We start from the raw sequence: 26676 nt of genomic DNA on the forward strand, positions 1-26676 counted from the left end.
TTCAAAGGTGCTCAGCATGAAGCATGCATACTGAAGTGCTTAGGAGCCTAAACGGGAGCTGAACTATTTGGAGAATCTGGCTCCAATTATGGATGCTGCCGAGCACTGGGAAATCTGGCTTTTTTTTGCAAATCAGGTCCATGGCATCCTAGATATGGCATACAGTAAGTCCACCCACTGGAACTGGTTAAATGCACACTAATTGTGCATGCCAGCTGCTGGCTAGCAAGAGAATTGAACCTCTGTGTCCTTCTGATATGGAGGCTAGACTGCTGTGCTGTGTACCAAGTGACTGACACCAGTATAACCCTAGTCTCTTCCACTTGCTCTCTATTCTCTTTAACCAGTGCACCCTTATTCCTTTCACTACCCCACCGCTTCCTCACCTCCTGTTATGGGGACGTATGAAATCCGGAAGCTCTCCACTCGGGTCCTTGGAGGCGACCAGCTGACTGTGGCTGAGTTTTCAGTAATGTCAGAGAAACTGATTGCCTTGGGCGATCCCACAGCTGCCAGTGGAGTCAGAGGGAGAGGAAACACACACCACACAGACACAGAGAAAGAGTAAAAACATGTGCTTATCAATCATTTTTTGCTGGAATAGCAATTGACCTCAGCCTTCTGTCCCAGGAGCTGAAGCTATAAACATCTAGTTCAACATCATGCTAGAGAAAGTTCCACACAGCTAAGGATTTTATTACCTGCTCAGAACAATCAGTCCTGATTTTGTTTTCCAATAAAGTTACAACCATGTCCAGCCTCATAAAAAAGCTATTAAATGTATCATTATTATATATTACTTTATTAGTAGTATATAGCAGGGAATAATGGTAATTGCAGGGGCTATGGAACAGATCCATTTTTTGGTTTGCACTTTTATAGTGGACAGAATTTGTTCTAGCCATTATTTTCTGTATCCAATTTTGCTTGGTCTATTTATAGTTTTTCATTGAACTTCAGAGGCAGCCCATCCTTACACCCTGAAAAGCATTCGTGCACAGCAGTCTTCAGAAACAAAGAGAGCCCTCTCTCATGGTGCCAGATCCCAAGCAGGCAGGAAGCCCACAAAAGGTCTCAAATCTGCGGTCTTGGTGCATCAAGGGCTCCATCCCACGAGAGGCTGAGTGCCCTCAACTCCCGCTGATACCAAAGGGAGTGGAGGATGCTCAGAAACTTGCAGGATCAAGCCCCAGATAAGATCACAAACTCCAAGTAACTCTTAGACCAGATCAAAATCACTGGAGGTTCAGAATGAAGACAGAACATAGTAGCCCAGTGGCATCAGAGGACCTCCCAGCTGTGCAGTGTGTAGAAGAAACCATTCACTCCCCATAGTGGAGCACTATTCTGGACTGTATTTCTCTCTCTGTAATGGCATGCAGAAAGGAATCAGGGCAGCCAGTGGGACCACAATTACACAGATCCACTAGGACAGACTGCAGTATCACCTGTGGTCTGGCTGTGCAGCTACCCTGCACCCTGCTTACGAAAATGGGGAGGATTCCATCCCCTCAAGGCCAGAGTAGAGCCCCCGGCTGAAAGCCGCTTGAACTTGAGCTCTACATATGAAAGCAGCATTTTACCCAGGCAGCAGGAAGGGAAAAACACATTCCCTGGCTGGGAAGTGACCAGATATTTAGAGCCAGAGAACAAATCATTTAGAGGGAGGAGGACAGGGAAGGAATTCTTTTGGCTTTCATTCCTCTGGATAAAACCACTGCTTATTCTGTCTCGCTCTTTCCAAAACAGGGGACATCACTAAGCGGAATTTAAAGGGGCCAAGGCAAGGTATGTATATATTGAGAGCAATGCAGCTGATGTTTTGGCTGCAAACTCATTTGGGTTGAAAGCTGTCTTGTTCTGTACAGCACTGAATGCATTTTTGGCACTTAACAATAAGTAAGAAGAAGAATATTCACTGGTTGGTGTGTAAATGCAACCAGTTAAGCTAGCTTTATGGTTAATTTGCATTGCCAGAGCAACACAAGGCAGCCAGAGCATCACAGTGAATATGGTCCCATATAAATTTTTGTATAGGTGGAACCACTGGGGGTAGATAGGTCTTACGAGGGATGGGGGAACTGTGAACTTTCTGAGGCTTTGGTTTCTCTCTCTCTCACACACATGCATGCCCCTTTGTTAAAAACCTGTTACCCTTCCAACCCTGGCTCCAGATAAGTTTGTCTACACTATGGCTGGAATCAGACATGTAAATCGGACTGCACGCACCACTTAGATAAGCAGAAAAACATATGTCAAAGAGCTTCAGTCTGAAGACGTGTTCTAAATTTTTGCCAACGTTTGAGCAGTATTTTAACCAATTAGATCTTAAGTGTAATGAGGGCTCCCAGCACTGTGGGGTGACAACACCTGGTGCTTAGAAGTTCAAATGCAGCGTTTCAGTCCTAATCTGCCCTTTTGACTGTAACAAAAACAATCCTGGTAATGGTTAACAAAAAGAAATAGCCCACACAAGAGAAGTCCATTAGCAGAAGAGTGACATATTCCAAACACAAGCTATATTAAGAGGATGAGTGGAGACAAGCCAGGGTGTAGGGTGAAAGGAAAAAAGAACGCCTGGGGGTGAAATGGCTTGCAAAGAAAGAGTTTGCAGGAAAAGGGGTTAGAGAGGGTTGTGACTTCCAGGTGCTCCTGGGAGCTCCAGCAGCAGGGCACTAAATCAATAGAAGAAAAAGGAGAAGAGAACCATGTGTGCTCCCCTGAGAACTGTAAATTATCTCCACAGCTCAGCTGTCCACCTTGGGCCTGCTGGATTTGTTCAAAAACAAGAGCGGGGGAGGGAAGAGTGGGGGCAGGGCTTAAAGACAAAGGACATTGGGTTTGGTAAAAGTGCACTGCACCAAATCGGCTGCCGATTTAGCCATAAATCCACAATCCAGGGAAAACGGTGAAGAAGAAAAAACGTGGATGAGACAGAGCTGGAAATAATATTGATTTAGTTTTGTAATTCAAGTGAATTTAGTAGCTGCTGAAAGCTGATGGGTTGATAGCCCTGGAGACTGAAAACCTCTGGTGGGACCAGATCCTTACGTCTTTATGCATGGCTGAAATTCATCCCTGCATGGAGCGCAGCACTTCACATGCACTTCAGCCCCACCTATGCCCTATTCTCAGCATTTATGTGATGTATGGCCTGGAGGGTGCCTCTCTGCATGGGGCAAATTGCACCCTGTTTGAATAGTCCCATTGATGTCAAAACCGGACTATACCCTTGAACCACAGCACAGGTGCAGCATGTGCAGTGACAGTGCAAAGCATTTTAGGTTCATGTCCACTGCCAGTGTGATTCTGCGCCGTGCTAGAGGGGCCACAACTTGGTGTGAAGGAGAAGTTCAGTTTCCAAATGGACATTTTATCTTTGGTCTTTCTGATGGGTATACGCGAAAGGCTCTGTGGCCCAGTCCCCTGAGTCAGCTAGTTCGTCTGACAACGACTGTCCATAAAGCTGGTTAAACAAATTTTGCAAATTACTGCACAAAAATGCAGTTTCAATAAAACGGAAATGTTCTGCAGGAAACTGTTGAGTTTGGTTACATGTGTCTATTTTCCAATCAGAGGAATCAAAATAATTTTGAATGAATGTTTCAAAAACAAAATGATGTTTTTGTTTCCAGCCATTTTTTTTTTCAAACAAAACATAAAGATTTTTTTTAGCACATTAAATTATTTCTTTTTGATCAAAAAGTCTACAGTTTCCATTAAATCTTTTTGATATTTTTCATTTCATGACATATTTTGATATTTTGACTTTTGCTTCCTATTTGGAAGGGAAAATAATGGTGAAATGTCAAAATTCCTCCAAATATTTCTTTACTATCATCGCAGAAAGTCTAACAGATAGAAGCTACTAACTCAAAAAGCTGATCAGATTTCTTGGTGGCATTGGCTACTGTTGCTGGGAGTGGCATAACTGTCAGCCTAAATCATTTAACTGGGATTTTATGGGCTCAGCTCTATTATCAACTATCCATGGGCTATGTATGGGTGTCTGTCTTCTGGACTATTAGCATCAATAGCTGACATGCTCCTAAATCTTTCTGCAATGGCCAAATCAGAATGTAGGCATGAGGAAATTTATAACTGCCTGCAGTTTACCATAAATAGTCCGTGAGTCAGTGAAAATGGGGACATGCTGCTAAAAAGTATAGTTGACTTTAAACATCACCCTCTCTTGTGAGTCAAACCTGTAGTCTGACAAAAGGCTGTCTGTGGTGGATTGGTGTTCTGCTTGTTGCAAATGCCTCAGACCGTAAGTACATTTGCTTGATGTTTGCTTAAGGAACATGGTTGTGATCAGTTGGAAACTGGTCACAAGTGTGCATTCCTCCTCAACCATGGGGGACCAGTTAGATGAATCATGGTGCCATGCAGTCTCAGTGGATGCTTTCCAACCCTGATCTGCCATTGTCTCTTTTCTTCTCCAAACACTGGCTAAAGGTTAAGAAGCCAGATTTAGGGCCTGATTAGCATTTTCACCAAGACCCCTTTATACCACTCTGGCAGTTTAAAACGGCCTGGATGTGAAAATGTATTCCAGGGAGATTTGAAAGGCACACACAGGAGTTGGGCACCCAGGAATCGGGCTTCAGGACCATGGCATTGGCATTACTCCAGTTCTGTGCTAGCTTAGCTCCACTGAAGTCAATGGAATTCTGCCTGAGTAAAGCTGGCATGATACAGTGTAGAATCCAGCCCTGGGTTTTTTTAAGCAAAATGGCTCTAATAAACTCTTGTGTCTGCCTCTTTCCTTGGGGATCCCATTAACTGTAAGCCTCAGCTAAATAAGCACTGATGCCAGGTACTGTACTCACAGTTAAGGTAATCTATAGTGTCCTCTATTTGAGGACTTCAGTGCACTTCCGAGACACTAAGGGCTTGATCCTGCAAAATGCTGAAGACTCTTGTGAACTGCTGAGCATCTTTATCGCCCATTAAAATCAGTGTGAGTTGAGGGTGCTTAGCACCTGGCAACCTTGCAAATCAAGCCCGAATTGAGTAGCCACTCAATAGCCCTGTGAGCTAGGTAAGTTTTATCATCCATCTTTCACAAGTGGGAAACTGAGGGAGAGTGAAGACAACTGACTGTCCAAAGTTGCATAGCAAATCATGGACAGTGCTTGCAATAGAAGGCAAATCTCCTGTCTCCCAAGCCATGTGCTCTAACCACTAGACTATGCTGCTTGTCTTCAGATAACAAGTATGAAATAGCCCTTCTTGTGTTTTATTAAATATGGTGAACAAGACCACGCAGAAGAGCATGCTCCATCAGAAGGAGCAGATTGCAAAGAAAAGAAATCTTGGTGAGAGCTGTGGGGGCAAAGCACTTTTAAAAACTTTGTGAGACATCAAACTGGATGTGAGAGGGACAGAGATTAAAGAGACAGACATGCACATCATGCTTTTCTCCCTCCATTGTAGAGACAATACCTGTGGAAGCTACTGCACTTATGGGCTGGGAACGCTGTCCACTGATAAGTCCATAGAGTTCAATGTCATACTTAGTACCCTCTTTCAGCCCTGTTATATCTTGGGTGCGTTCATGGCCTGGAACAATTAGTTCCCGTGGGTCAGACTGCCTGTCGGTATCCCTGATTTTAAGAACAAAGCTGTCGAAGACCCCATCATCTGCAGTCCATGACAGACGGAAGCCACTTGGGGTAGCATCTGAAACCAGAAGGTTGTCAACCTCGGGTTCTGCTTCTAAAAAAAGGAGAAGAAATCAGTAGGAAGAAGAAATTAGATTTTTTCCATCCTACCAATTCATATGACCTGCTCTAGGTCAGAACAGAGCACGCTGCAAATATCCAGCCACAGTTCAAAGAAATTGGAATAATCTGCTAGCTATGAAAAAGAAAAAAACCTTTGGATATTCAGAGTTATACAAGTACTGTACAAGATATATTTGAGTGTGCATGTAGAAGTGCCCAACTTTTACAATACCCCAAAGCAGAACAAATATCTGGATACACGCCATTTGCCCCTGTCATACAATATTAAAGATAATAATAGTAAAAGTGATGTTTGTTTGTTCTCTGGCCTCCACTAGAGTTACCCATCCTTTGTGAGACCTTTATGACAAATAAAAACAAGGCATTGTTAATAATCTGCAGCTGTGCCTACACACTGTTACTTGTTTGTCCCCCTTTGATAGGAGCACTGTAGAGGCGCCACTAAAAAGTTCCTTCATTCTTAACAATTATTGCATGTGGTTCTGGACTTCTTGATGCTTCTGATCTAGACTACGGTGTCCACTTTTCCTTTGGAGTCAGTGCTGAAGCAGCAAGGGGAAATCAAGAAAATCTCTATCCACAATGCTGCACACTCACGTCCAAAGAGGTTTATGTAAAATCTCTAGTAGAGGAATCCACCTAAGAGGATTCTAGCAGTTAACTAAGATGGTTTCTCACTATTATTGTGGTTATCTGCCTCATAGGGTACTCTAGACATCACTAGTGGTATAAATGCTACCAGACTAGTAACATTATCTCCAATGCGGTTGTATTTTTCACAATAAAAGGTCCATATTTATTTTCTCACCAATGTTCAGCCATATAACTCCGGCTTCGCTGGTGCATGGAATGAGCAAATTGTGTAGGTAAGACTTGGTGAAAAGAACCAGTCAGCTAGCAATAATTTTTCAATAAGGCCAAAATGCAGCTGGAAAAACTCAGCTACGATGAGAATGAGAACCCGGGCAATGCTTTGTTAAGAGATGCCCAACGCTATTGGTTGTAATGATCCTCTTGTTTATTTTCTGTGTGAGATTGGCATGGAGAATGAAGGGGAAGAGTCCATGGGCAGGAAGCCCAGTATGACTCTCCTGAATGGTCCTGAAGGATAGACAATTGAAGAATACCAAGGTACCTGATGGCTTATAACATGGTGAACTCCTGCATCTGGTCTCCTTTCTCCAGCTAAGGATTCTTGCATGGAGCAATTTACCCTCCACCCTGTTCCACTCTTCTCCACTCAACCCCAAAGAGAGAGAACATAAAGAGAATACCAAGAAATGTTGAAATGAGATCACATTAGTGAACCTTTCGATCATGATGAGGTATGTGTAGCCATGATGGAAAAGGATATGCAAAAGCCATGGTTTGTTTTTCAAATGGATTGCACACTACATCTTCCAGGTGAGAAGAGAAGCATGAAAAAGAGGATGGAAAAGAACAATTTGCCCATGATAAAATACCTGTAACAGCCACAGTGCTTAGGGGCTTTGTTTGGCGCCCCTTGGCAAAACCATAAAGCATAACCTCATAGCCAATGCCAGTAATAAGGCCTTTAAGCTCCAGTTGCCGCTGGGCTCCTGTAAGAAGGAACTCCTGTGGGTCCAGCAGCTTGCCAGAATCCACCACGATTACTAGAAAGTTGTCAAAGGCATTCTCCAATGCCATCCAGGACACCGTGAACCCATAAGGATTAATGTCAGAGACAGTTAGGTTTTCCAGTGGGGGCATGGACTCTAAGAGAAGGGAAGGTGCAAAAAAACAAAAAAGAAAAGAAGCAAAAAAAACAAATAAACAAACATTGGGAGTTAGACAATGTCACAGCTTCCAGCAAACATCAATCACAAGTTTCCCCCGAAAAACACAAGATTTAATGGAAATGCATGGCCACTACCACAAGGCTGAGATATTCAAAGGAGCCTGAAGAAATTAGGTGTTCAGTTCCCACTGCATGTCAATGGGATTTGGGTGCCTACTTCCTGTAGGTCCCTTTGAAAATCCCCAACCCGGATACTTAAACAAGTTTCTTCAATTTCACATGCACACCGAATGAGTTGTGAATAATACAGGTTTGCAATGATTTGAATAACATGTCTATTTCCGTCCTCCCCTCTCCATCACCATTGCTTTAGGGACAAACCTCAAGTCTGACATATCTCACAACTTCACACCAATATCATCTGCTTTTCTTTCCAATGGTTGACCCATCAGAACCAAGGCTTAAACCAACACGGGTCACTGCAAGCGTAAGATCTAAACAACTGAAGGATTGTTTCTTTGAGAGATTGTGCTAGCAACAGCTAATGACAGCAAGTAAAGGCTGAAGAACAGACTGGCCAAAAATCTTAATAGCCAATCATTTCTCCCTTCTCTTCCCTTTAACTGATATGTTGACAACTTAAAGAGATGCCAATGCTTATTCTGGTAGATTTTAGACCAAAATGGCACTAGTTAAAGTTCAGAGGCATAGGGCCATTGGTTCAAAAGAGGCCAGTTTCCATGTAGGCACTGAAATAAGTGGCCAGGCTTTCAAAAGAGCCCAGCCTGTTGAGTTTATGTGAATATCTGGTCCTAGGAGTCACAGTGGGAGTTACTGGATGCTGAGCATTTTTGAGAATCTAGCCCTGACAGTGGGTGCTCAGCCCTTGCCAATCTGACCATAAGCTTTTTTAAAAATCTGGCTTTGCTGTCTCAGATGCCCCACTCATGGAATCTTGCTATCCTTCCTCGACATGATCACTTACTACAGTGGAAGTTTATCCCTAGTAAGAGTTGAATGGATTTGGTCCTTGATTTCCCACCCACCCCCCAATTAAACCCTGCCTGCATTTCAGTATGTATGACGACAGAAAGAGCACTGAACAGTAGAGATGGGCCCCAAACCTGAAGCGTGGAGCTGAAACACGCAGCTCAGGCACCTGAGAAGGTTTCTGAGCTGAATTCTACAGCATAGGCCATGTCTATGCTTCGAGGTCAGAGAGTGATTTTCAGCTCACACAGACATACTTGTGCGACTTCGCATTGAGCAAGCACATTAAACATAGCAGAGCGGTGAAGGTAATCCAGCTGTGGTAGTGCACATGGCAGCAAGGGGCAGCACAGGCTTTGCTCCGAGTACAAACCTACCTGTAGCCCACAGCTAAGAACTAGAGGTGGCCAGCCCATACTTCTGCTCACCACTACACATGCTATCATGGCTACACTACTATTTCTAGTGTGCTGATTTGATGAGAGTAAAAGCAAGTACGTCTGTGTTAACTGGGAACCACACCCCTCGCTCCAACAGTAGACAGAGCCTTAGTCTGATCCAGGAGCTCAGATCCGGACCTCCAACTTCCAAGCTTTGAGAAAGTTTGGGTTTTGATCAGGAACTTCTAGGCTTGAGGCCATCTCTACTAAAAAGCCACATGGCTCTTCAAAACCTAGGCATGAACAGTGAAATATTTCTTACTATTATCACAGGAAGGACCAGAGAAACAACTTTGGGGCACCCCGTGGCCTTCTTGTAGGAACTGAGACATTGTTTCCCTCATTCTCCCATCCACAGTATTAAGCTACTTAATAATCTATAAGTCCTCGAGTTTCGATGGCCGCAGAGATGTGGTAAAGGCTTTGTTAGAATTTGATGCATGTGAAGCGCATGACATGGGCAGACCCAGGTGCCAGCTCTGGGCAAGGCTTTAGGCCCCAGCCAAGCACTTAAAGATTCAGTGCTGGAAACCCGTCTGTTTTACCTGTGCATTAGTATGGTTAGATGGGTATTGGAATTATAGCAACGTGTTTAGTGTTTAGACTCTATGAAATGCTTGCAAGTTGCTGCATGCACTAATCTCACATACAAACGGGAGGGGCTGTAAGTTAATATTTAAGTTTTTGCTGTGTAACTGTAAAAATGTTTGCTCTGAAACTATGAATCCAGCCAGGAGGGTTTGTTTCCTGTCCATCAAGAAGGCCTATCAAAACTAAATGGGCCACTGTGGGACATCACAATATAAAGACTTTGCTAATAGTTCCGCAACACCCATGAAGAGGTTACCTGCAAAAGGGCTAGTTCCAATGTGGAAGAAGGAACTAAAAATAGCTGACAAGAAAAAATGTTCATCTCTTTTGCTGTTTGGACTCTCACAGGACACAAAAGAGAAGCCGAGATCCCCAGGGTCAAACTGGGTTAGTCCTAAAAGACACTCAGAGCTGACAGATTTCTACAACTGTGTCACCTTCTGAAACCATAGACTGGTTTGCTTGCATATGTTTGCCTGCTTTAACCTTGTAATAACTCTTTCATTTCTTTTCTTAGTTAATAAATCCTTAGATAGTTTACTATTGGATTGTCTTTGGTGTCAGACCTAAGGTACAAATTGACATAGGATAAGTGACTTGTCCTTTGGGAATGGGAGTAACCTGAATATTTTGTGATCTAAGGTGTATAGTATCCAACTATCACTGAGTCCAGCTTGCTTAGGTGGCAAAATAGACTGGACTGATCAAAGGGACTGTCTGTGACTCCATGGTAAGACTGTTACACTGCTTTAGGAATTCATACTTTCACTGGGTCAGTGAAATCTAAGCATAGAACATATAAGCAGTTCGGGGTCTCTGCCCTGCTTCTCGACACTCTGGTGCTTATGGTCATGGTCCAGACAGCATGACAGAGTGGTTTAAGGGATTTATACTCCTCTCCTACTGAGCATCCTCAAGAAATACTAGATTCAACTCCTCGTAGGTTTGGTTTGCTGCAGCCTTGATAAATAAATAAAGGATCTGAAACACTGAAATTATTTTCCAGAAACAGATTTACATGCACTACAGGCAGACAAGAATTCACTGGTTTGCAGGAAGCAAAGCATAGCATAGACTCGGACTTTAAGGTCAGAAGGGACAATTATGATCATCTAGTCTGACCTCCTGCACAACACAGGCCACAGAATCTCACCCATCCACTCCTGTAACAAACCCCTACCCTATGTCTGAGTTATTGGAGTCCTCAGATCATGGTTTAAAGTCCTCAAGGTGCAGAGAATCTCCAGCAAGTGACCCGTGCCCAATGCTGCAGAGGAAAATGAAAAACCTCCAGGGCCTCTGCCAATCTGCATTGGAGGAAAATTCCTTCCTGACCCCAAATATGGTGATCAGCTAAACCCTGAGCATGTGGGCAAGACTCACCTGCCAGCACCCAGGAAAGACTTCTCTGTAGTAATTCAGATCCCGCCCCATCTATCATCCCATCACAAGCCATTGGGCATATTTACCTGCTAATAATCAAAGATCTCATCATACCATCCCCTCCATAAACTTATGAAGCTTAGTCTTGAAGCCAGATATGTCTTTTGCCCCCACTACTCCCCTTGGAAGGCTGTTCCAGAACTTCACTCCTGTAATGGTTAGAAACCTTCGTCTAATTTCAAGTCTAAACTTCCTAATGTCCAGTTTATATCCATTTGTTCTTGTGTCCATATTGGTATCTAGGAGTATGGCTACACTCACACTTTACAGCGCTGCAACTTTCATGCTGAGGGGTGTGAAAAAACACCCCCCTGAGCGCTGCAAGATACAGCGCTGTAAAACGTCAGTGTAATCAGGGCAGCAGCGCGCTCCCAGCGCTGCCCGCTACATCCGTAGACGATGTGGTTTACGTGCAGCGCTGGGAGAGCTGTCTCCCAGCGCTGCCGCTCCGACCACACTCACACTTCAAAGAGCTGCTGTGGCAGCGCTCCCACAGTGCTGCCGTGGCAGCGCTTTGAAATTCCAAGTGTAGCCATACCCTAGATCAGAGAAACTTGCCTTCAAATCTAGCAATGCCACATTTGCTACAGGGAAGCATCTGTTCTTTGGAGCAGCAAAGAACAGGACAGGAGAAGGCAAACACTGGTTCATTTGTAAAACTCTACCATCAGGGAGGGAGGGCATAGTCATGCAAACTGCAGCCTTGGGGCTTCAGTGAAGTGCTTGTGCAGACTGCCTTATGCAAAGGAGGCTAACGGAACATAATGCCTCAGCTGATGGTGTTACTTCTGTGTTTTACTGGAGCGAGGAAGAAAAGGATAGATAATGAGACATGAGCTTCTGGATGCATGCACATGCAGGATGGCTGTTTGGTCGAGGCAAAGCATACAAAGAATGGAGAGAAGATGTAGTGACAGCCTCTGTTATTGTGATATGATGTGCAAGGAATGCTTAGTCTTCAAGGAGTATAAATGGATTGGAGGCAGCACTATCATACACGCCTGGCTGCCAGGTTATTGTATTAGATCTGATCTGGGTAAAGAGTGAAATAGCAACAAGATATGGGCTGAATCTTGACGTCCTCTCTTACTGCCACATGTAGGGGTTCAAATAGACACAAGGGTGCCCGAAGTCCTGGTCCTTTCAATTGCCACATGTCCTGCAGAAAGGAGACGTCCGTCTCATAGATGATTAGTGTTATTCAGTGGAACTGACCCCGGAGGACAGGTGGAATTTTAAAGGTCAGGGCTGCTCTAAATAGCCAAGAGTTGAAAAGAGGCCTAGAAGACATTCAGGTTAGATAAATGGGCCCATGAAGTTAACCTTAGTTTTTGAAAGCTTGGAGGGGAAGGTTAATTGCAGCTGAAGTTAGGAATAAAGATTTGGATGGGTTCTTAATTCACCTGAACCTGTTCTCCCTTTCCTCGCCCTAAAACTGGATAATCAATTTAAGTGTCAACATTACTCAGTTTCACAGAGAAACAGCCAGCACAGTTCTCTCTTTTCCTCCACATTAATCAATGATTTATTTATTTATTATTTTACACCAAAAAAACCCCATGCACAAAGCAGCAGCCTTTAAATGGGTACCTGTCACGACAAAAGCAGTGAGGGGCTCTGTGTGGACCCCTGCATTGGTGGTGCCCTGAATGTTAATATCATAGCCAGTGTAATCTGCCAAGCCTGAGATGCGAGCGCTGCGGGCCCCTCCTGCCACCGTAAGCTCCTGCGGTGCGTGGGCTGCATAAGAATCTCTAACATTTATAACAAACTTTGCAAAAGGCCCGTCTCTCGCAGTCCATGAGAGGTTGAAGCTGTCGGGGGTAACGTTTGTGAGTGTGAGCGTGCCCAGCTGTGGCTTGGCCTCTGAAGGAAAAGGAACACAGGTGAAGAGAAAGCATTACTTAGAGCAGGGCAGTGCTTAGTAGCAGAAGAGAGTTATGGCTACTGAAGGGTGTTGAGCAACATAGCCAGCCTTTACCATCTGCTGAGCAACGGGTGAAGAAACAAGGAGCTGGGCATTGCAAATAGCCATTTATAAGGGCTTTAAATTTAACCTCTTGAATTTATTTTATTGTGTTTATTAGTTTTAATTTTTTTTCTTGCTCTTTTTTGTTTAGTGTTAAATATATTCAATGGTCTGGCCTAAACTTGGGCCTGATTTGCAGAAGTGCTAAGCACATACAACTCCCCGTGAAGTCCAAGGGAACTGCAGATGCTTAGCACCTCTGAAAATTAGGCTCTCGATGCCTGCATAACTCTGAACCAAGACTTTACTTTTGCAGAAGGCCAACTCTCTAAATGATGGCACACTTCATGTTAAAGTGCTTTACCAAGCAGATCAGGATCATTATCCTCATTGTCCAGATGGGGAAACTGAGGCACAAGTGAGTGAAGAGATTTGACCAAGCTCATGCAGCAGGCCAGTGGCAGCGCCCTATCCACAAGGTCACACTGTGGACCACTGAATGGAGGACACAAGATCACTGCAACTCCCCTTTTCAGGCCTTTATAATTCTTCTTAGGGAAAAATATTCTCTTTTGACATAAATTTCATTCTCATCCTCAAAGGAATAACCTGGGAAATTGGAGTCAAATCCATCCAGCTTTCACATAATTCAACAATGAGGAATTTATTGAAACTAGGGTGACCAGATGTCCTGATTTTATAGGGACAGTCCCGATTTTGGGTTTTTTTTCTTATATTGGCTCCTATTACCCCTCACCCGTCCCAATTTTTCACATTTGCTGTCTGGTCACCCTAATTAAAACCCCATTTGTTAAAATGTTTTGGGGACATGAAAGTGTTGGTTAAATGGAGTCAGTGATATTCAGGGGGAGTTATTGGGTAAGTGACTCACGCTGGGGGACGTAATCATGACAACAACAGAACAATTAAAGAACAGAGAGAGACCTATAATTAACTGACATATGAACTGATGCAAGTTACCGCAATTTACCCACCCAAGAGTTAGGTTAAATGGGCCAGGAGCGTTTGTTCCCCATCCACTCTGCTGCCTTGGTCTAGTCCAGGAGCAGGGATATATCAGTGACCCCAATTAAGGATGCATGCTGGGACTGTCGTCATGCAGAGCCAGCATGGTTGGTAATGAAGTTGTCATGGTGAGAGCTCGGTGCCTGGGGAGATGGCGGAGGAGATCAGAAAGTAGTCAAGATGCAAACATACGTAAGGGAGAATGTGGTGAAACCAGGCATGGCGCTATCAGTCCTGCATGCAGGTTGAAGAGAACAATCTTTTCCACACCGAACCCAAAAGGGCACATTCCTTCACATGCCATTCGCCCCTAGCTCAGGCAGGTCCATGTCATGGCATCCAGATTTCAAAGATTACTACATGCAACACAAGTTGAAAATCTCTCCAGGCAAGGCTTAATGAGTTCTCAACATCCTGTAGTAACCATCAGTGCTGGAAAGGCTCTGGCATTCACTGGAAGGCACTGTGGTGCCCATTCCCCTACAAGATTCACTGGCAACAGTGCAAGTGATAGTGTACGGGGCCGAACAGCAAGAAGGGATGGACTTCCTTTTCAATCCCAGCTCACTCCTGGGGGGATGTGTAAAGATGCCAGGCAGAAAAACACGCTTGGTACCAGCACTGAATAACTGGACCACTCCATGCACTTCCTGTTGGTCATTTAACATGCTACCCAAAGCACCAGTAAAAGATACAAATGCCATGAGAGACATTTGACCTTTACAAACAAAGAACCAAAATGGCATGCAGTTGCCTTTCTGGTATGACAAAGACATAGTGCCGATTCCCGTGATAAGAAAGATCACAGGCAAATAAGGAGAGAGGGTGTGGAATGAACACACAGAGTATTCCAAGTCAAATGCAAGGATGTTCCAGAGAATCATCTGGAGCAATTCCATTATATATACAGAGAGCTTGCAGATAAGTGTATATATAAATAAACCAATCAAAGGTTTACCATTGTGCTTCCTTAATTCTGGGGACACTTTTCAGCCATTTCCAGGGTCCCAGATCTGCTTCTTTCAAAGCAGTCTTGGATTCAGCTTATTCCAGCCTGTCCCCATAGTGACCCTTTCTTTTACTAACAAGGGCCATCTAGATGAGGAAAAGTGATGTCACTTTGAAGCCATGTTCTAGAGCAGTTTGGTGGAAGGGAAAAGAAAGAATAGAAAAAATAAATCTGGAAGGTAAAATACCTGTGGTAACCAGTGCTGTCAAAGTCTGAGCACCTTGGCCATCAATTAGACCATGCAGTTGGACAGTATAATTAGTGGCGGCTCTTAGGTTGGTGATTACAAAACTCCGTGAGGCGCCTGGCACCGTGTGCACCAGAGAATCCAAAGGCAAGTCAGAGTTTATAACTTCTAAAACAAAGTGATCAAAGGCAGCATCCTGAGCTTCCCATGTGAGGGACACACTGTCTGAGGTAGCGTTTGAGACAGTTAGTTTGCTAAGGAGAGGTTCATCTACTAGAGGAAGAAAAACAAATGAAAATGTGTCGGAATTATTAGAATCAAAAATAAAATAAAATAAAATCAATGTCAGAGGAGTCAGAGATGGAAAAGACCTATTTAATCACATTTTCTGCACCACGACCCCATCATCTTAGCCAAAATCTCACCAGAATCCCCCTCTCATTTAGCAGTATGAGATGGGCAGCATGATTCTGACCCACTGACACCTGTTTCCAATCCTCCTAGCACCTTAAAGGCTAACAGATTTATTTGGGCATAAGCTCTTGTGGGTAGTGAGATGGGTACCCAGAAATCACCTACTACAGGACAGGTCCAACAAGGAAAATAACAGAACACAACTGGCCACCACGTACAGCCTCCAGCTAAAACCTCTCCAGCGCATTATCAACTATCTACAACCTAACTTGGAAAATGATCCCTCACTCTCACGGACTTTGGGAGGCAGGCCAGTTCTTGCTTACACACAGCCCCCCAACCTGAAGCAAATACTCACCAGCAACTACACACCACACCACAAGAACACTAACCCAGGAACCAAACCCTATAACAAACCTCGTTGCCTACTCTGTCCCCATATCTACTCTAGCAACACTATCAGAGGACCCAACCACATCAGTCACACCATCAAGGGCTCATTCATCTGCACGTCTACTAATGTGATATATGCCATCATGTGCCAGCAATGTCCCTCTGCCATGCACATTGGCCAAACCAGACAGTCCCTATGTAAAAGAATAAATGGACACAAATCAGACATCAGAAATAATAACATACAAAAGCCAGCAGGTGAACACTTCAATCTCCCTGGACATTCTATAACAAATTTAAAACTAACTATTCGTGAACAAAAAAACTTCAGAAACAGATGTCAAAGAGAAACAGCAGAACTAAAATTCATTTGCAAATTTAACACCATTAATCTGGGTTTGAATAGAGACTGAGAGTGGCTGGCTCATTACAGAAGCAGCTTTGCCTCTCCTGGAATTGACACCTCCTCATCTATTATTGAGAGTGGACCACATCCACCCTGAACGAATTGGCCCTGTCAGCACTGGTTCTCCACTTGTGAGGTAACTCCCTTCTCTTCATGTGTCATTATGTAATGCCTGCATCTGTAACTTCCACTCCATGCAGCTGAAGAAATGAGGTTTTTTACCCACGAAAGCTTATGCCCAAATAAATCTGTTAGTCTTTAAGGTGCCACCAGACTCTTTGTTGTTTTTAAGGTTTCTTGTTTTCAGATAACTTTGTGCAGGGAACCATTTTCAGAAGTCATATGAATGGAGTCTTTATGGGTAATAAAAGATTGCTGCATGTGATATAGTACCCTCCCATGAGTAATCCATCTACTAATGTAATTTGCTAGATTTCTACTTCCAGTGTAATTTTGCACACATACAACAATAGGATTCCTTCTTTCCTTTGAACGGCTGTGCTACAGAGAGATCCAGATGTGAAACTTCAGGCTGTTCTAGATGCTAAGAGCAAAATCCATACCTGTGCAGCCAGCCAGCCTAGGGCCGTGAACCACTTCAGTCCCATGTAAAACCTAATCTGAGGTTTTAAATGGGATTAAAATAGTGCATAGGCCTTATATAAGTCCTCTGCCATGGAGTCAATTTCACCCAAACCCCATTCAAAAAGTAGAAAAACCTTTGCCTATATGTCTGCCTATTCAAGAGAAATAACCCCCCTAAATGCAATGTAACAGATACGAACACATGTTGCAACGCTGAGGTGTGTCTAGAGAAGTATTGGCTCCATGCTCAGCCCCTGAGCAAACTTGTTGAGGTTCTCCTCTGTACCAGAAGCTTCCCCTGCTCAGATGGAGCCGAGAGGAAAGAAAGCTGATTATTTCCATTGTGAATAAGAACATTGTTCATCACCGTGGTTACCTTTCCCTGCACTGGACGGGCGGGTTAAACATAATTTTATAGGTTAAGAAAATGCTGGCAGCTCTTCATCAGAAAGCGTTGTAGGGTGAGGTAGAGGATTTGGTGTCGGGTGGTTGGCTGGGGAAGGTAAGGATGTGGGAAAGGTCATGTCCTGTAAAGAAGAGTTAGGAGAAAACCGAGTATGTTAGTATGTGAGGTAGATTTATATACCTGTAGTAGCTGCAGCACTTATTGTCTTTGTGCGGAAACCACGCGTGCTCCCAGAGAGGTAGACAATAAAATCAGTTTTGGGGGAAAGCCCTGAGATATGAGCAGTCCTTAAGTTGCCTGAAATGTTGTACTCCATGGGCTCCAGTAACCTGCTAGAATCAATAATTTCAATGGTAAAGGTCTTGAAGGCCTCATCCGTGGCTGTCCAGGAAAGATTGAAGCTTTCGGGGGTAATGTTGGAAACCATTAGCTGACCAACTTCGGGTTCTGCTGCTAAAGAGGAAAACAAAATGAGTGAGAATTAGATGTCCCCTCTGAAGCCTTATGTTCAGAAATGCTGTGCTTGCATCCACAGCTGCCAGAGTTCTGCGATGAAAAGGGGAATGGAGGGTTCGAATAATAGGTTCCTGCAAACGGACGTGAGCTAAGGGGAAGAAAGTCAAAAAGAGAAAGCGTCTAACAATGCCACACGAATGAAAGCTGTAAGACTGCAATGGTTGCCCATGCTTCTGAGCGCACCCAAGCATCCTTGGGTATGTCTTCACTGCAGCTGGGATCATGCTCCCCAGCACAGGTAGACAGACACACACTAGCTGTAGTCAAACTAATGTGCTAAAAATAGCAGCGTAGCTGGGGTAGCATCGGCAGCTACTCAGGCTAGCCACCTGAATACCAACTAGGGTGACCAGATGTCCAGATTTTATAAGGACAGTCCCGATTTTTGGATCTTTTTCTTATATAGGCTCCTATTTCCCTCCACCCCCTGTCCCGATTTTTCACATTTGCTGTCTGGTCACCCTACTACCAATCCACATGGATTCTCTGGGTATATACCTGGATGGCAAGCCCAAGCCTCCACCTATGCTACCTCCTGCTACTCTGCTATTTTTAGTCTGCTAGCTCATGCCGAGCTAAGACATATCTGTTTACTAATACCGGGAAACACATTCCCAGCTGCAGTGTAGACATACCCTTCGAGGTCTGAGGATGAAAGCAGATGTGTAAGAACACACTGAGGCCCTTAAAGACTTGGAGAATACATTTCACTGCTTTAAGATACGCTGAAACTAGATCCATGGCTTGGTCAAGGAGAAAAGGTTGAGTTTCATTTGAGCTTTTCCTCTCTCCCTTCCTGTTTAAAACACACAAAAGTTGGCATCTAGTCTTGGAGCTTGGACCAAAGTACAAAGCTGTGGTAGCTTCCTGGGGCTTCCTTCTCTTCTGCAGATATCCCTGACAGGCCCCCAAAAGGCACAGAACATTCTGACAATGGAAAATTCCCCCAGAAATAAAAGTCTTGAAAAGCTAGGTGGTGAATGTGACTGGAATAGGGGGAAAACTCCAGTAGAGTGTCCTCTGCTGTTTCCATTAAACTAAGAGAGACAGAGCAATGCATAAGCCATACTTCGGCAGGACACTGTGGGTATGTCTACATGGCAGGCAGAAACCCGTGGCAGCGAGTCTCAGAGCCTCAAATCTAGAGATTTGGATTTGCGCTACAGTGCTAAAAATAGCAGTGTAAATATCCAGGCTTGAGCTGGGGTCTGTTTTCTTTTTAACCCCCTAAAGTTTACTTTCTTCACCTAAAGGACATTTATGTCCACTGTGTCTAGACTATAATCTGATATCAACCCATACTCAGAACTCCTGATGGATGCTTTCAGTGAAAAGTCAATGGCAGTATACAGCGCAAAGCGAGCAATTCATGTCATAAAAACCACTCTAGCCAAGCACAACACCACAACAAGCAAACACTGCATCCTCATTTTGGTAATTCAGTTACAAATTTTCCTAGTTCCTTCTAGCTGCTGGATAAGATGTGCCCAGAGAGAGCAAAAGAGTAAGTCTGAGCCATCCTCCAAGCTAGAGAGACGTCGCAGCAGGTTGCAAAGGGCTTTAAGTAAGGGTTCTGTGAATACTGTCTGAAACAGATCATTAGTGCATCTGACGGAAGAGTCACTGCATCTCAGCTATTGTCACGGAGTAAATGAGATATAGAAAGTCCCATTAATTATAGCCTAAGTATCTAGAAGTGGCAGTGGCAGGGAACAATCCAAGGAAGAATATGTTTGACTTGTGATGGTAGAAGTGCACTGTGTGGCAGGAGATATACTCCCAGGGCATAGCTAAATGAGAGTGGTTGCAATCCACTGCAAGTACAGAGCAGGTAGAGCAAATAAATAAAATCCTGCAAGGTGAAGATGAGGGACAAAATCCAAACTGGAAGGGAAAGAAAACCAAATATCTGACTGGGCAGGTGGGACACGTAGTCTAGGTTCTCTTTATCTGAGGGTTAATTATTTAGAGTTTTGTAGATCATTAAAACAATGTTATTTTTTATTGATGAGAGATAGTCCTGAACCAAAACCATGGAACATCTATGAGCTTTGAGGGATGCAAGATCTGGATATGAATGTGGGGACTAGTGCCCATCTCTGCTTTTCACCAAACCAGACATCATATTAACATCAGTGAAAGGGGAATGCATATCAGTGAAAGGTGCAGAGATGAGTCATACAAATTACTTTCATTATTATTGATAATATTATGCAATTTTTGGTTGTATAAAGCCTCAGTCTCCTCTCACCTACACCAGCTTTACACCACTGTAATTCTATTGACTTTAATGGAGTTACTCCTGATTTACACATTGTGAGAGCAGTAACAGATTCAGACTGGTTAACAGCCCAATACTGGACATCACCCCATAGCAGTAATTCCATATTGTTTTTTTGTGCATTGTTTTGGAAATAACTTTTGGAATCCAAAAAACACAGGTGCTCACGGCCTTGAGTATCTGGGCTATAAAGTCAGGTTTTCATAGCTTTCACAGGGCAACGTCTGCTCTTTCTGATCACGTGCAATGGACATTTGGGTCTTGCAATTCCAACCAGAGAAGTCAGTAAAACAAGCAAAAATAAGTCATTTTAAGGACACATGGGAGCTCCTGAAAGCAAATGACAGCATGGTGGCCCTGAGACTCTCACTAGAAAATCTGATCATCATGAGACATTTCCAGGCATGATATGTCCAGCCAAGCTCTGATAAGCCTCTAGGATTAAGGGTACTCATGCAAAAGAGTGCAGACATTCAAGCGCTCACTGGACGCTGCAATAGCTCTGGCCTATATGCCTCTCTGAAAAGAAGGAAGAAGCATGGAAAGCGATGAATGAATTAGAAAAGGTACCTGTTGTGGTGTTAACAGAAAGGGGTTTGGTTCTGTAGCCCTGAATCACACCATAAAGAATGACAGTGTAGGGCACGTTAGCCTTGAGATCAGTAACATTCACAAAGCGCAGGCTGCCTGGGACTGTGAGATTCCGAGCGTCTTCTGGATTGTTAGGCTCCTGCACCTGAATGACAAAAGTCTCATAGGCCCCTTCTGCTGCTGTCCAGTTGAGCTGGAAACCATCCCAGCTAACCTTCGATACTGTTAACTTCCCGAGCTCAGGTTCCTCCTCTGAATAAAGGACAGAGAGTCAATTAGTTACTGAAATTACAGATTAAGGTAACCAATAATTGAGGTGCTACCTGATGACTTTCCATGCTAATGAATTTCGATTATAGTTAGTATACCTATAGATGCACTATAACATATATGTATAGATTTACATCTGTCCTTGGTAATTCAGTGGAAAGCTTCCTTCAGAGACTTGGCAGTGCAGAGCCGTACAACAAGGAGAGAGCGACAATAATAAATAATCAGCATTTTAATACTATAATATTTCATATAGGAGGCAGCTTCGGAGCTTAGAGCATTTTACAAACATTAATTAAGGCTCCTTATGAGGCAAGTCAGTATTTCCATAACCATTTTACAGCTGCCATTAACAATTCAATGCTTGCCACTCTAAAGCGACGGTGATACTGCAGTATTTCCCATTCCAAGGTTAGACAGGTACAGATGTTCATGTAAGTACTGAGGGCTGTGAATTTTATGTTTTTAATGGTGTCCACTTGAAGAAAGGTTGGTTTTGTTTGTTTGTTTAAAAAAAAAAATCAATTCCTAATTCAAAATGACAAAGAATGAATAGTGGTTTCTCTGCCTGTACCTGCCCATCTTTAGAGATTTGCCCTAATTGTGGTTAACACAAGTTTAATAAGGGCAGATAACAGTAACTTCTTTAAAAAGACAAACTTATTATTTCAAAATAAGAATCTCAGGGACATGCTGTCGAAAGCCTTCCTGTGGTGAGGGAAGACAACTGACAGACATTAAGCTTTTCAAAGTCACGCTGGAAAATAGCATCTTCTAATCTGTTGGTTATGCATGGAGAATCTCCTCTTTTAATCTGTGGCTACCTTTTGGACTGGACCCATTCCATAGCTCTTCTCTCTCTTATTTGAATGGCTGAAATCAAAGTAAGATAGCCATAATAATGATGACAGGGCCTGATCGTGCAACCCTTACACATGTTGCTGAGCACTTACTGGTGAGAGATATTCCACCAGGACCTGGTTTGCAGTTATACTCCTTTAACCCACATTGGTGTAAGGTGCTTTGAAGGTGTGCACCCATTTTATGGCAGGCTGATGTAAAGGGGCCTTATTGTAAATGAGAACTACGCCCAATGAGATTACTTGTGTAGTTGCTCATCATGTAAAGTAAGGGTTGCACATAGTGTGTGTGTGCTTGCATGTATTACATGTCCTAATGTGTACAATATGGGCTTAATTTTCAGAAATGCCAAGCCATTAAGAGCTTCCATTGACTTAACCGGATTTATGAATACTCAGGCCCTATATCTCTGTATAGAAAAGTGATATCACTCAGGTCTACTGAAGCACCAACCAGCTGCCTCCCATCCCCCTGTGATCCTGGAGAGATGACATTGTACAGAGTAACTTTTCACATCAATGCTGCTCAAGAACTTTGCACGAGCTGTTTTAATGAAAATAGGGCTCAGACACACATTATGATATAACACAAATCCTGTCTAGGTAGCACTGTTCAGCTGGAAAGGGAGAATGCAGGCTGGAAAAGAAATCAGTGATCATTTGATGGTAGTAGAGATAAATAAGACATTTCTTTAAAATCAAAATGCCCCCCCCCCTCCACTGAAGAAGAAGTCAAGTCACAGCAAAGTCTTTCAAGGGAAAACATTCTCTATTTTGCAAATGCCATAACAACTTAAAAGCCATTCAGATTACCCTGAACATAACGTTCAATTTCCATTCTCTTCCAAGATGCAGGCTCACAAAAACACTTTTCCTTTCAGTTTCCTGTTCAGGGACATGCATGTTTCATCTGGAAATGCATCCAACTCCCATCATGCTCTCCTGTTCTCAGACACAAAACATGCAATGCACCAATTCTGATTGCTGGGGTGCTCAGCCAGCCTCACTGGTAAAGCCTGGACCATACATGACAACAGAGATGACGATGACGTGGGGAGGGAGAGGAAGAGATGATGTTTCTTAGATTAAAGAAAAAAAGATGTAACACATCATAGAAAAAGATGAGACTGTTCTAACCATTCCCAGGGTGTTCAATGGCCTGGGTAAATCCTATGTCTCACACCAACAGTGATTTTGGTACTGGTACGTGGACTGGGAATATTGCTAGTCTATTGTCTATTTCTCCAACTGTACGTTTGCATCTTGGTATTTGATCATTAGTGAATTGCATTCAGTTTATATGATTGTTTCCTTTTACTGTTGGATTGTTCAGGGAGAAATGAATGTGCTAAAGGAAAATAAGAGGCTGTTTAAAAACTATGAAAACCCCCACTCACAATGTGTTACAATCTTTTTTTTTCCCCTTCAAACATCATCACTTCCATGGAAACCCTGCCCGATACACCCTCCTTGCAATCTTCCTTTTGTTTGGCTCACAATCCAAACAAAACCCAGTTACATATCCTGCTATTTCCATGTGTCTTGTAAATAGCTGATGCATCAAATCCCCTCTTTGCATGCAATTTGTAAAGGGAGAATCAATGCTATGGCCCTTCAAAAGCTGGATGGGGAACTGTCCATGCTACATAACTCAATGCCCTCATTCCAAAGCAACAGGGGTTTTGTCCCATGCAGAAAACAATTTCATGAAGCCTGGCATTTCTGCAATGGAACCGCAGTACGAGATGAAACCCAGAATGCCAAAGCAGAAATGAGAACATATGGATAACAAAATCCATAGAAAATACCTGTGGCAGCTAGAGCATCCAGTGACTGAGAGAGCTGACCTTGAGTGCTTCCGCGGAGAGTGATCAGGTATTGTGTGACAGCTGTGAGATTGGTAAATTCTGTTTCTCGTAGGTTTCCCGGCACAAAGATTTCCTGGGTCCTGTTTAAACTGGGCAGGCTTTTCAGAGTGATAAAGAACTGATCAAAAAATGCATCTTGTGCTGCCCAGGACACTGTGAAACTATTGAAAGTCCTGCCTGTTATTTTAAGGTCATGAAGTTGGGCAGTGGCTTCCAGGATGGAAAAATCAGTGGGCACTGAAAGCAGAGTGTGAGAATCAGTGCTTGGGTTTGTTAAGTAACTTAGCTCTGTAGGTGCTGGGCTGGTAGGATTAAGTGTTGTTTCACTGTCTGATTTTCCAGATGGTGTGACTAGATGTGCTAAACAGAGGTAAATCACAAGTTAAGTTTTTCGTATATAAAAAAAAGGCAAAGATACCAAATGACGCCTAACATCTGAGAAAGGTTAGTTTCTGCAGTTTGCATTAAAGGTCTCTAAATACAGAGAAAGCAGATGGGATAACTGATTGTTTGGAGACTGAATCCAGGTCGTAAGCAAAGGAAACATTACAAAGCATCATGTCAGTCTCATACCTGCCACACTCAATGGCAGCTCTAGAGCATCAATCACAATAGCTAACAATTTAAGGACACTCATTTTCAGTAGAGATACTGGGCCAGATCCTCATCTAGTAGAAATCAACAGAGCTTCACTGATTTCCATGGAACAATGCTGATTTACGCTGGCTAAGAATTTGGCCCTCAATCTCTCAAACATGCCTTGAAGCCACACAATAGGACAGCTAACACACTGCTGATGGAAACCAGAAATGGAACGCATGCTAGGACTGCAAACATATTGAATACAGACTGAGAATTCAGCTCTAGCAGTAGCATTGCAAAATTTCTTCCGACTCTAAGAAAAACAAACTTGGAGCTGTTGTTTGTCTGTACACATGCTGCATTCTTTAAAAAAAAAAAAGAGAGAGAAAATATGAACCTTAAAGAGTTCATGAGACAAAGAGATGAGCCAGCACTTGCTCTGTGCACAGGGTGTCCATGCTACCCAAGAAATTAACATGCCTTAGACCACAATCAGCCTTTGGGGTTCTGAGGGTTACACAGATAAGAAAGAATGCTCATCTCAGTTGGAGGGCAACAGGCAGATAACTTTTCTGAGTCTTCAATTAGCCATGCAGCATTATCTCTTCATTAGTGGACGAGCCACATCATTCCAAACAACTGCCCTGCTTTCTTGTCTCAATGGCATTCATTTAAAAGACAGGCAGATCAGCATGGGTACGTACCCTCGATTCAATATCTGTCTCCAAACTGACAAGATACTAACGTAGCACAAAAATGTTTGCAGAAGAGAAAGAACAATTTAAACATCTTGAAACAAAAACAAAGTAATGTCTAGAAAATACATTTCCAGTTCAAATACTCATGTAATGTACTTTTCTGCTGACCTTCAAGAAATCTGAAAGCCTATGGGAACAATTCATTTACACTGGTCATGGATCAGTGTAACTCTATTACTGACTTAGATAGAGTTCCATCTGATTTACTCCAGTGTGAGACCAGAACCAGGCCCTATACAGTGTATAACTGAAAGGCAGTAGCTTTATCATCATGACAGTACATTACCTACAATGACCACTACTACACTAATTCCCATTTTGCCAGTGAGGATACTGAGTTAGTCTTTAGTTATTAACTGGCTTTATCAGAGTCATTATGTTAATGTGACGCCCCGGGGGCGGGGGATTGCAAAAAGCATGCACCACCTAAATATTAATCTACTATGAGTCTGTGAGCTGCTGTTATACAGTCTGCATTTTGCCAAGGGATGACACCTATTCTTTTCTAAGTATATGTGACAGCAGCAGAATCTGAGGAGTGTGTTAATTTAAGGCAAATGCTGCCTAAATTTTGACCACTCTACATGCATGCTACATCCAACTATATAGACATGCATTGCATACATACACAGAACAGCAGAATTAGGAGAACAGCAAAATTATCACATAGATACAGGATCCATTATGCAAATTGAAATGGAGATCATGGAGACATGCAGAAAAGAATACACAGTATGGAAAGATGTGAGCGGAAAAGGCAGCCTGATTTTATACATTCCCATTGCACTTGCTGTAGAGATAAACACATAACTGAGGGGAAAGAGTGACAAGTAGAGCTAGTTGACAATTTCTGAATTTCAGAAATTTGACAAAATTTCACAATTCAGAAAAAAAAGACAAAAGTTTAAGTGATATTGTCACAAAATTCTAGCCCTCCCCCTATTGATTTGAGCAGATTCAAAGTTGATCAAAGGTTTACAATTGCCAAAATATCAAATTTTGAAATTCCAAAATAAAAAGGGGAATTTTTGAAAAAAAGTCACAATTTTCTTCCTTTTTTTCTGTCCAGCCCTATGGAAAATGACTCCATTTTAATTATTCAGTTCTATTATTTGCAGGCAAGGACTTAATTTTTTCATGCAGTCTATTACTAATAGAAAGAAGGATGATGGAATATGTGAGAACTCCAGTGAGTAACTCACACGAAGGGGACACGCTTGCAACTAGTATTGAATTCTGGATCTTACTGTTACCAGTAGGTTATACATACTGGGCCAAAAGCTGCTCTTAGTTTTGCCCATGGGACTCCACTTACTTCAGTTGGAGTTGCAGGGCATAAATTGGCCCATGGCATGCAGGTAAAGCTACACTATCATATCATTTACAATCATTTTATTGCAAAACTAGCTAGGGATACTGTTTGGGGGTTTAACAACAAGACACAAAAAGGGGAAACAACTCGATAAGTAGAGAGAAAACCCCTAATTAGTTCCAGAGTAACCCATAATAGAAAAATGTATGGCTTAGTGTACAGACGTAGAACTGAGACAGAAATGCAAAATAGCTGGATACGTGGAAAACA

At 43.0% G+C, this 26676-nt stretch overlaps 1 protein-coding gene across 1 annotated transcript in view; it reads right to left on the reverse strand.

Moving 5' to 3' along the window:
• Positions 1–26676, reverse strand: part of TNC (tenascin C) — a 95849-nt gene that overhangs the window by 14971 nt on the left and 54202 nt on the right. The window contains 8 exon segments of the mRNA XM_032797785.2: positions 387–509; positions 5449–5721; positions 7214–7486; positions 12564–12839; positions 15165–15437; positions 17549–17821; positions 20736–21008; positions 23695–24114. Coding sequence (XP_032653676.1) covers positions 387–509; positions 5449–5721; positions 7214–7486; positions 12564–12839; positions 15165–15437; positions 17549–17821; positions 20736–21008; positions 23695–24114 — 2184 coding nt within the window.

This window comes from Chelonoidis abingdonii, chromosome 24, assembly GCF_003597395.2.
Source record: "Chelonoidis abingdonii isolate Lonesome George chromosome 24, CheloAbing_2.0, whole genome shotgun sequence".
Classification (NCBI taxonomy): domain Eukaryota; kingdom Metazoa; phylum Chordata; order Testudines; family Testudinidae; genus Chelonoidis; species Chelonoidis abingdonii.